This window comes from Bos taurus, chromosome 7, assembly GCF_002263795.3.
Source record: "Bos taurus isolate L1 Dominette 01449 registration number 42190680 breed Hereford chromosome 7, ARS-UCD2.0, whole genome shotgun sequence".
NCBI lineage: Eukaryota > Metazoa > Chordata > Mammalia > Artiodactyla > Bovidae > Bos > Bos taurus.
Window position 1 is genome coordinate 40,817,412 of NC_037334.1, and position 12,380 is coordinate 40,829,791.

The 12,380-nt window shown below is 37.4% G+C and overlaps 1 protein-coding gene across 1 annotated transcript; it reads right to left on the reverse strand.

The window, feature by feature from the left end:
* Nucleotides 1-9,276: 9,276 nt before the first annotated feature.
* On the reverse strand, nt 9,277-10,412 carry OR2C3B (olfactory receptor family 2 subfamily C member 3B). The gene has a single exon (XM_002689070.3). The coding sequence runs from the start codon at nt 10,386-10,388 to the stop codon at nt 9,432-9,434; it is 957 nt and encodes a 318-aa protein (XP_002689116.2). The 5' UTR covers nt 10,389-10,412; the 3' UTR covers nt 9,277-9,431.
* Nucleotides 10,413-12,380: the final 1,968 nt, after the last annotated feature.

Here is a 12,380-nt window from a genome sequence, read left to right on the forward strand (position 1 = left end):
TGCTGGAAATCTCCAAGTCAGTGATGGTAGGTGTGCTAGATTCGCTTCAAATGCATATGTGAGGGCAGTCTTAAGTTTTAAAATTAGAATAGGTTTAAATTAGAGAGAAACATTTATTTTTTCCTAACAAAGGTGTAAGCAAAAGAAATGAAAATGATTCACAGAGTCTGCAGAATGAGAAATATATGGCAGTCCCCAGAGATAAAGTGTGTCATAAAACTAATAAAATTACAAGACATTCATTTTATCCCCTGGAGCATTCAGGAAGGAGGCATACTGTGATTACATCAGGGGAGTGAAGTTGGAGGAGAAAAAGCTTTGGGGATTTTCTTCCCTATTGAATAATTATAATTCTACTAGAATGTCTATACACATAGAATTGTTCATATGTGTGCAGAAGTGTTAGTTTAGTTTGAATGCTATTTCAGTGTTATTTTAGGTTTTTATACTGCAAAACATTGATTGTCTACACATCTATGCAATGGTGTCTGTATCTTGTGAATAAAAGCATGAAATATTTGTTCACTACAGTAACTTCAGTACTTGTGTTACAGATTTTTTTCAAAATTCAATTATTCTATTATTGGAGTATAATACAGTGATGAACTAATATTTTTCTTGATGGAACAAGATTATTTTTACTGTAGTAAAATACACGTAACATAAACTTGCTACTGTAACCATTAAAAAATGTACAGATCAGTGGAATTGTGCATTTACAAAATAGTACAACCGTCACCAGTATCTAGTTCCAGAACTTTCTTATTAACCCCACCAAACCCCTTTTTAGCAGTCACTTTCGATTTTTCTAGTATTTAGAGAAATCTACTTTCTGTCTTTATGAGTTTGCCTATCTTGGATATTCCATGTAAATGAAATCATACTGTATGTGGGCTTTTATGTTTGACTTCTTTCACTTAGGATGGTCTCAGGCTTTTCCATGTTGTAGTGTGTATCATTATTTTATTTACTTCTAAAGCTGAGTTATATTCTATTGTATGAGTTTGCCACATTATGTTTATCTAGTTATTTGTTGATGTCCATTGGAATCCACCTGCAATGCAGGAGATGCTGGTTTGATTCCTGGATTGGGAAGATCCCATGGAGAAGGGACAGGCTACCCATTCCAGTATTCTTGGGCTTCCTTGGTAGCTCAGATGGTAAAGAATCTGCCTGCAATGTGGGAGACCAGGGTTTGATCCCTAGGTTGGGAAGATCCCCTGAAGGAGGGCATGACAACCCACTTCAGTATTCTTGCCTGGAGAATCCTCATGGACAGAGGAACCTGGTGGGCTATAGTCCATAGGGTGGCAAAGAGTCGGACAAGAATGAGCAACTAAGCACATTGGTTTATTTGTTGATGGACATTTGTGTTATTTCCACTTTTTGCTATTGTGAATAGAGCTGCTAATGACATTTCTCTACAAATATTGTTTGAACATCTGTTTTCAATTATTTTGGTGCACATCTAGGAGTGGAATTAATAGATCACATGGTAACTTTGTGATTAGAACTTATTTTGGGGACTTCCTTGGTGTGGTGGTGCAATGTATGAGAATCCGCCTGCAATGCAGGAGACCTGGGGTCAATCCCAGGGTCAGGAAGGTCCCCTAGAGAAGGTAATGGCAACCCACTCCAGTATTCTTACCTGGAGAATTCCATGGAAAGAGGAGCTTGGCAGGCTACAGTCCATGGAGTCTCATAGTCGACATGACTGAACAATTAACATTTTCACGCTTTCACACTATTATATTTACTATGCTGTTGTTTTTCAGTGGCTAAATCGTGTCTGACCGTTTGTGGCCCCATGGACCTTAGCTTTCCAAGCTCTTCTGTCCATGGGGTTTTCCAGGAGAGAATACTGGTGTGGGATGCCATTTCCTTCTTTAGGAAATCTTCCTGACCCAGGGATTGAACCTGGGCTTCCCGTGTCTCCTGCATTAGCAGGTGGATTCCTTACCACTGAGCCACCAAGGAAGCCATAGTTTTGTATTATAGTTTGAGACCAGGAATTATGAGATTCCAGTTTTGTTATTTTTCCTCGATTGCTTTGGTTATTTGGAATCTTTTAAAGTTTCATCCAAATATTGTGATTACATTTTTTTTAAATGCCATTTTATTTTGATTGAGATTGCTACGAAACTACAGATGGCTTTGGGTAATATGGGCATTTTACCAAGGTTAGTTCTTCTGATCCATGAACGTGGGCTCTTTCCATTTATTTGTGGTATTCCAAATTCTTCAATTCAAATTCTATTCTTCAAATTCTTATAATTTTGAATATACATATATTTTATCTCCTTGGTTAAGTTTATTCCTGAGTATATTATTATTTTGATACTATTGTGAATTGATGGACATTTGTGTTATTGTGTGAATGGGAAACAACCAAGCAATGTATGCAGTGAAATATGTGGTCAACATAGTCTACTGCCTTACAATCCAATATGGGTCATTTTTACCAATAAATATTTTATCTTATTTTTGAGTGAAAATTACTCTTAATTTAACTCTGCAAAGAGCTATTATGAACCTCATTTTAAAGGTGAGGCAACTGAGGCTTTGAATGGGCAAATGACTTGCTCAAGGTCATGTGGCTACTAAATGGTGGAGAGATTTGCACTCATAAATATTTATTTCCTATCTCACATATTCCCTTAGTGACCTAATGTAGACTAATGGATTCGAATATTAACTAAATCCTAAAGACTCTTTGAATTGTATCCCTGGCCAGCACTCAGTTCCACACTTCAGACTCAAACAACTTATTGTCTATGTTGCATGTTGATTTAAAGGGTGTTATGAAATGACTCTTTCCCCACACCAGCATTCATATGTTGAGGCTGTTACTCCTATTGTGACTGTGTTTGGATATGAGGGATTTAAGGAATAATTAAGTTTATATGAGGGAGCTCATGTGTCACATCCTAATCCCATAGGATATGTGTCCTTATAAGAAGGTGGAAAATACCAGATCTGCATCTCTTTCTCCCTGTTTCTATTCCCCAGTGTGCAGAGAGGAAAGGCCATGTGACCACACAGTAAGAGCAAGGGAGTCTCCAAACCAGGAAGAGAGACCTTACCAGCAATTAACCTGATGACACCTTGGTGTAAGACTGATCTGTCTCACAGGTCCAATGTCTGACCTGTGAGAAAATATGTTATTGTTGTTTAAGCCATTCTACATGTAATATTAGTTCAAATTTAAATACAGATGGCTAATACACATTCTGAACTTAATGCTTCTGAAAATGAACCCTGTTTCCTACCAGACCTTCTTTAGCTTCAGGATACCCATCTCACTTGATGACAACTCTATTCTACTTGTTTCTCAGGTTAGAAACCTCAAAGTCAACTTTGACCATTCTCTTTTCTCTTTCTGATGGTTGTCAACCACCTACAGAAGAGATGCACCTATATAAACTTTGTATCCTTTGAGTAACTATATTGGTATCAGTTACAGCAGTACATCCAGTGTAAATAGTAGTAAAAGAAAATTAGAAAATTTTATGAAGAAATAAAAGAATTATGTGCATAAAAAGAAACATAAACACTACTAAATTTTTATATGTTTATCACTATGTTATTTTCCAGCCTCTCACTACTTATTGCTCCATAACAACCATATGTAGTTGGTGCTATTACACAGTTTTATAGATGAAGAGAATGAGGCTCAGAGAGGAGAGTTAATTGAATAAAGTCACATAGTCACTAAGTAAGGAACCAGGTCCTATAGCAAGTATGACCTGACCTCATACCAGATACCAAAACCCTGTGCTTCATGTCCTTTCCTTATTATCTACATAGAGGTCTTGGTCCTACAAAAATGTGAGTTCTTCTGACATTAATTTAAACTCTAGCTCACTACCAGAGTCCCAATAAGATACTGTAGCTCACTCCAGAGTCCCAATAAGATACTGTTTTTGAGTAGCAGGAATGGAACTTATTGTGACATTTAAGATAGTAAAGTAAGTACAGGAACAGCTATGAAATTTCTAAATTTGAAAAATAGAAAGAATAATGAAATATTCCTTGCTCTACTAGCTAAGAAAACATTCCATAAATCCACGGTTACTGAAAGGATGCTGTGAAAGTGAAAGTGTTAGTTGTGTCCAGCTCTTTGTGACCCCAGGAACTGTAGCCAGCCAGGCTCCTCTCTCCATGGGATTTCCCAGGCAAAAATACTGGAGTGGGTAGCCATTTCCTTCTCCAAGTGATCTTTCTGACCCAGGGTTTGAACATATTTCCTGCATTGCAGACAGATTCTTTACTGTTTGAGCCACCATGGACACATCATGCATAAATAAATATTAAAAGAACAGAATTGATATTCCCCAAATAAACTTATATACATAGGAGATTTAGTTTTTGGAAAATGTATAATTTCAGGATAATAGTAGAAATATAGCTAATTGAAATAAATTGTGGAGGGACTATTGAATAAACATTTGGAATATATTTAATATAATTCTTTCTTTGTCTTATTATGCACACACACACACACACACAGACATTGTAGAAGGGATTGAAAAGATAAGAATAAAATAGAAATCTATTAAACACAAAATAAACACAATTTTGTGGTTGGAGGACCATTTCTAAGCATATTTCAGACATCAGGGCATAAAATAATTTGCTCTGACTTATTAAGATAGTCTGAAAACATAAATGTCAACATTTGCCTGGGGTCTGAAAGACCCCTCAGCACCTGGATCTTAAGGATCTCTCAGAGATCAACCTAGATGTCCATCAGCAGATGAATGGATAAGAAAGCTGTGGTACATATACACAATGGAGTATTACTTAGCCATTAAAAAGAATACATTTGAATCAGTTCTAATGAGGTGGATGAAACTGGAGCCTATTATACAGAGTGAAGTAAGCCAGAAAGAAAAACACCAATACAGTATACTAATGCATATATATGGAATTTAGAAAGATGGTAATGATAACCCTGTATGCGAGACAACAAAAGAGACACAGATGTATAGAACAGTCTTTTTGACTCTGTGGGAGAGGGAGGTGGGGGATGATTTGGGAGATTGGCATTGAAACATGTATAATATCATATAAAAACGAATCGCCAGTCCAGGTTCGATGCAAAATACAGGATGCTTGGGGCTGGTGCACTGGGATGACCCAGAGGGATGGTATGGGGAAGGAGGTGGGAGGGGGGTTCAGGATGGGGAACACGTGTACACCCGTGGTGGATTCATGTTGATGTATGGCAAAACCAATACAATATTGTAAAGTAATTAGCCTCTAATTAAAATAAATAAATTAAAAAAAATTCCTATCACACTTTCCCTCACTCCCTTTCACCCACACCTGACAATTCTCCATCTGAAATTCTTTCTTCTCTAAAGCCTTTGCACTAGTTACTCTTTCTCCATGAAATTCCCTTCACACTCATGTTTTGTATCTCCCTCCCCCATTTAATTTTGAAGAGCTAAAATGGCAACTCAAGATCTCCTGTCACCTTCTCCACTCTCACCCTATTGAGTATTGGTCCTGTCTTGTCTTAACCTACATTCTCTATAGGCTTGCTTATTTGATAAACTTGTATATCTGTGAAAGGGTGACATCACTTCTTTGTTCTTGCATCTCCAGCACACAAAACAGGTTGCATATACAAAATAAGTTAAAATAATATTTCATTTTGTTGAATGAAATAAGGACTATAAGAAGTTATAGTTACATGGTTGATGAAATTTAATACACAAAATTTAAAGCTTTTGTACCACAAAGGAAACAAAAAAAAATCATATCAAAAGAATAAACATCCCACTGGAAAAATTATCACTTCTAATAATAAAGGGAAATAGATTCATGTATAAACTACTCCTTTAAAGCAATAAGAAAATGTAAAACAATAAGAACAACAATGAAAAAAGGGGGAAAACAATTTAGTGCAGAAAGCATATAGTATTCAAAACATTTCAAAAGGTGTTAAAACTCACTAGTGATCAGATAATTGACAAGCAAAGACTAAAATGATCCACAGAATCCAAAGTTAGTGAAATTGTGAGACTGTATGCCTTTCCACATGCTATTGGTAAAAGTATAAATTTATAGTTTCTTAACAATTACAAAATTTATATTTCCATAAAATATAAACATGTGAACATTATTTGCTTCAGAACTCTAAGATCCATCTTCTATAACTAGTAGTCAAGTTTGCAAGAATTTCAATACATATGGATTTATTTTAATTTTGTATGTTATAATGAAACTGAGGAAAATGCTCATAGTAATTAAAATTTCAGAATACATATTCAGTTCAGTCGCTGAGTCATGTCTGACTCTTTGTGACCCCATGAACTGCAGCATGCCAGGCCTCCCCGTCCATCACCAACTCCTGGAGTCCATCCAAACCCATGTCCATTGAGTTGGTGATGCCATCCAACCATCTCATCTTCTGTCATCCCCTTCTCCTCCTGTCTTCAATCTTTCCCAGCATCAGGGTCTTTTCCAGTGAGTCAATTCTTCCCATCAGGTGGCCAAAGTATTGGAGTTTCAGCTTCAACATCAGTCCTTCCAATGAACACCCAGGACTGATCTCCTTTAGGATAGACTGGTTGAATCTCCTTGCATTCCAAGGGACTCTCAAGAGTCTTCTGCAATACCACAGTTCAAAAGCATTGATTCTTTGGTGCTCAGCTGTCTTTATAGTTCCACTCTCACATCCATACATGACCACTGGAAAAACCATAGCCTTGACTGGACGGACCTTTGTTGACAAAGTGAGGTCTCTGCTTTTTAATATGCTGTCTAGGTTGGTCATAACTTTCCTTCCAAGGAGTAAGTGCCTTTTAATTTCATGGCTGCAGTCACCATCTGCAGTGATTTTGGAGCCCAGAAAACTTCCCTGTTCTTCACTGTCTCCCAGTTTTTGCTCAGATTCATTTCCAATGAGTCAGTGATGCTATCTAACCATCTCATCCTCTACCACCCTCTTCTCTTTTTACCTTCAATCTTTCCCAGCATCAGGGTCTTTCCCAATGAGTCAGCTCTTTGCATCAGGTGATCAAAGTATTGGAGCTTCAGTGGCAGCATCAGTCCTTCCAATGAATATTCAGGGTTGATTTTCTTTAGAATGAAGGGTTTTGATCTCTGTGTTGTCCAAGGAAATCTCAAGAATCTTCTCCAACACCAGTTCAAAAGCTTCAATTCTTTGGTGCTTAGCCTTCTTTATGGTCCTACTCTAACATCCATACACGACTACTGGAAAAACCATAGCTTAGACCTTTGTCTAAGCTCAGACCTTTGTCCACAAAGTGACGTCTTTGTTTTTTAATATGCTCTCTAGGTTTGTTGTAGCTTTACTTCAAGAAACAAACACATCATTGTAAGCCAACTATATCCCAATAAACAGAAATAAACTAAGGAATTAATAGTTGATTGTATTGATAAGTTATCAACCTCAATACTCTATTTACTTTTACTTTATCCAAGATCCAAATCTCCCAATATCTGTTGGTATTATTCAAATAAGTAGTCTGAGAGTCAACTTGTGACATTTAGGGAGGTGTTGAATTTGAAAAGTGGGAGCAAATTTCTAGAGACAGGGTTTTGGCCAAAAAAAGTCCAGAAAAACCTTTCAAAATATTGCTGAAAGTAAATGAGTTTGTGGTACTCCTACTTAATATGTTTGAAAGAAAAACATGAATGCTATTTTTTTCTTTATGATCATTTTTTTCCCTCTGATCAGAATTTTCCCATCTCAAAAATGTAAATATTATTAACTTTACAATATGATTTTGAGTTTTAAATCATCAAGTCCAGTGATTGCTCTTGAACTTAACTTACTTTTTTAGTGCAGCTTTGTGTGCTAGTTTTCATAACCTCCAGAAATCATCTTGGACATATGAATAGTACTGAGTGAATAAAAATATCTTTACATATCCTGTACACAGAATATGTAGACTTGTGTTGGGAAACTGATCTTTCTATAGTTACAGATGCATCTGTGCAGCATGTTATTGATGAAATCTCTAAATTGCTGAAAATTCAACTCAAAATTCTACTTTTGAGGCATTTGCCTCTTTAGTTTCCTTCTCCTGAAAGTGCATGAATTATATTTTGATCACATCTTTTCTGACACCAAATGTGTGAGATTTTTTTCACAACAATAACCAATATTCCAACTCTTCAAACACCAACTGGGCATCCTGTAATTCAGTTTAACTCTGACAATAACTACCTAAATCTAGTACCAGATCCTGCCAATTTAAGAACAAAGTCCTCTACAAGACCACCCCCAATTTAGAAGGCAGTTGCAAGCTCCAGGTTGGCATCCATGTCTATGACCAACTATAAATCAAGAGTTGCCATAACCCCTTCTTTAGATTTAGTGATTTGCAAGAATGACTCACATAACTCAGGGAAACACTTTAGTGTACTGGTTTATTACAAATAATATAAAAGAAGAGATACACAGGATGAAGTTTGGAAAGGTCTTGAGCACAAGAACTTCTGTCTCGGCAGAGTTTAGGGCACTCTACCTTCTTGTCACATAGATGCAGCCACCAACCTGGAAATCTCCAAACACTATTGTTTAAAGCTTTTGTGAGGTTCATTGCATAGGCGTGATTCATTAAGTTATTGGCCATTATGACTTAATTTCCAGTAACTCCTTCCCAGACACGGGGCTGGAACTGGAAATTACAAACTTCTAACCACATGGTCAGTTCTTCTACCAGGCATCCTCTGGAAGCTATCTAGGGACTCTTCTTTGAGTTAATTCATTGGCATAGACTTAGGTATGTTGAAATGTGCTTGTTATGAAAGATAACCTTTCAAAAAAATAAAAGATACCTTCTCATCCATATCACTCAGAAAATTTCAAGGGTCCTAGAAGCTCAGTGTCAGAAGTCAGGACAAAAAAAAAAGTATATATTTCTTATTACATCACAAGAGACTGTAGCCAAAATGGCAAATATATCCATGGATACAAAGAATAGACTTACATCTCAGCATAAAATCTTGATAACTTTATAATTATCTAACATTTGTGAGGTTAATACTATCTACCTCACTGAGTCATTACAAATATTAGGGGAGAAAAAGTAAAGGATTTCACACATATTAGACACCCTTAGTGACAGACATTGCTTTAAAATATTAACAAAATCATATAAAAATTAGCATATGTAGCTACATAAACAACTTACAATATCATAGGTAGCATGAATATAACATACACAAAGCTATATAAATAATTAGCAAAATATACTTATTAATAAAAAATAAAAACATAAAATAAGTTCTCTTTGCACTGGCCTGAAAAAAATATGTAAGTACACCCATTTCAGTTTGTTATTTACTTTGAACTTAAGAAATAGTGTATAGAAATGATATCCCAAATATCCTGACACTCCAAATCAGTTTTGATGCCTTTAAATCTGCTTCCTCCTCACAAGTGATAAGTTTTAAAATATATGTGTCCCTCCAAAACCACAGTTCTCTAATACAATGTGCCTAAGTGCCTTCTTCACAGTCTTGTTCCTTAGCGTGTAAATCAGGGGGTTCAGCATTGGGGTGACCACAGTGTAGAAGAGGGCCACAAGCTTACCTTCCTCATGAGAGTTTCTCTTGGCAGGCTGGAGATACATGAAAATGATGCTCCCGTAAAACAGAGCCACTACTGCCACATGGGACGAGCAGGTATTGAATGCCTTTCTCCACCCTTCTGCTGACCTGATCGTCAACACAGCCCAGGCAATACGGCTGTATGAGACCAGAATGAGACCCAGAGGCAAGACAACAAAGATAAAGCTGGCCACGTACATCTCTACTTCATTGAAGCTGGTATCCACACAAGCCAGTTGCATAATGAGGGGCATCTCACAGAAAAAGTGGTCAATGCGATTGTTCCCACAGAGAGGCAGGAGCATGGTGAGCGTGGAACCTACCATGCTGGTGGTCAGACCCCCAAGCCACGAGGCAAAAGCCAGGCTGCAGCAAAGCTTTGGATGCATGATGACAGTGTAGTGGAGTGGCCTGCAGATGGCAGCATAGCGATCGTAGGACATGACTGCCAGGAGGACACATTCAGTTGCCCCCAACCAGTGGGAGATATAGAACTGGATCACACACCCTCCATAGCTTATGGTTTTCTGTGGTCCCCAGAGGTTGACCAGGAGTTGTGGGACGATGCTTGTGGTGAAGCTAATGTCCAGGAAGGAAAGGTTGACAAGAAAGAAGTACATAGGAGTGTGGAGATGCACATCCATGCAGGAGACCACAATGATGACGCCATTACCCAAGACAGTCACCACATAAATCCCCAAGACAAAGATAAAAAGGATGGGTTCTAGAGAGGGTCGTTCAGAGAAGCCCAGCAGAATAAAAACTTCTGGAAAACTTACATTGGCTATTTCCATCATCACATACAGCTAAATGTAGGGCAAACAAGTCACCTGCAAATGAGTGGGGGGCACAGGGTGTGAGGTATAAAGGGACTATATCAGTGAGCAAACTTTAAATCTAGATGAATATTCATTGCTCCTAAATCATCCATTCAACTTCACTGTGGATGACGTTGCATCATCTTCTTGAAGGCCAGTTTGGAATGTGTGCTAAATGACATGGAAATATGCATAGCCTGTGGAAACATATTTTTGGCAATAGGTTATTATTGAAATATTACTTACAGAAGCAACATCTGGAATTAACCTAGGTTTTTATTGATGAGTTATCACTGGGTATGGTATTTCAAGTAATGAAGTACTGCACAGGCATTAAAATGAGCCTGTGCTAAAATTTGCTTAATCTTATATGGCAGCCTGGATGGGAGGGGAGCTTGGGGGAGTAATAGATACATTTATATATGTGGCTCCGTCCCTTTGCTGTCTACCTGAACATTGTTAATCATTCATAGTCCAGTATAAAGTAAAATTTTAAGAAGTTGAGCCTGTGCTCCTTTGCCACTTAGTTAATAGCCACGTGGAATCCATCTTGACATTTCTCTTTTCTCAAATCCCACAATAATTGGCAATTTTTTGTTTTATTATTAAATTTATCCAGATTCTCATGACTTCTCACCACCTCTGTTGTTTCTACCCTGACCCTTGCTGTTATCATTTATCACCTGAACTGTTGATGTAACATCCTAACTTGTCTTCCTGCTTCCTTATTACTTCCCTTCAAGTTATTCTCAACACAGTAGTTGGAAGATTACATTAAAATGCAATATGGTCATATTGCTCCCCTGCTGAACACCCCTAGTTTCATGGAGCAAAGCCTGCAGTGGTTTTCCTCCAAGACAGCCACATGCTCACATTCCTCACCTCCTTCAGTTTGTTTCTCAGAAGTCATATTTTACTGAGGGCCTCCCTCACTGTGTTATTTAATATTGAAAATTATAGCTTCCTCTCAGCTCCATTCTCCCCCTTTCCTGCTTTATTTTTATTCATAATATTTATTACCATAGAACAAATATTCTATTCCAATTTATTGTTTATTACCTACCTCAATCTATTAGAGTAAAAATTTCATAGAGTTATGGCTTTCTGTTACTTTATTTTTGGGTCCCCAGTGCTAACCCAGTGTTTGGCACACAGAAGTCCCTTAATCAATTATCATTGAATGAGAAAACTGTGAAGCAGTTTTTAGAATGGCGTGTAATCATGGTGGAGGTAGAACTGAAGCAAAATGAAGGTTATAGTTGATAACCTCACAAAAGTATTTCTAAGAATGAACACTTAAGGCTGTCAAAGTCATGCCCCAGTGACCCAGACCATCTCTTCCTCTTATAAACGTTAAATACATAACACAGGACCTAGCAGGAACAGTGTGTGAAGTCAGAAGCTCTTAGAAGAAAACAATCAGTCTGCCTCAGGTGTATCTGAAGGGTTCTGGGACTGTTCTTAACAAAAACATGAATTTTGTCTTTTCAGTCTTTTAAAAGGAAAAGAATTTATTATAATTGGAGTCCATGCATTGTGGAGAATAGAGCATTTATAAACTCAACTATCAACTTTTTTAAAATCCCACAGCAGGGAACTTACCTATTTGTATAACTGGAAGTTGACCAAATGAATAAATTATAAAAAATATATGTAGAGTTTCCCCATGAATTTGTAGAAATAGGACTCAGAGAGCTTCAGGAATTTGCAAAAATTCATACACAGAAGTTGTAATGCTGTGGTCTTCACTGCACCAGAATGCTGAGACAACCCTCCAGCATACTAGAGCAGCACCTAATACTCTGAGAAGGCACCAAGGGGATGTATTCTGATCCCATCCAAATTCAGGAAGCATGGAGAGATGTCAGGAGTGGTTTCATAATGTGGATGTGTGGGAGGATATGTGAATAAGTATATTGATGTGCAATAAAGAATAGTCATGATACAATAAAATAACTTCCCGGTGCAAGG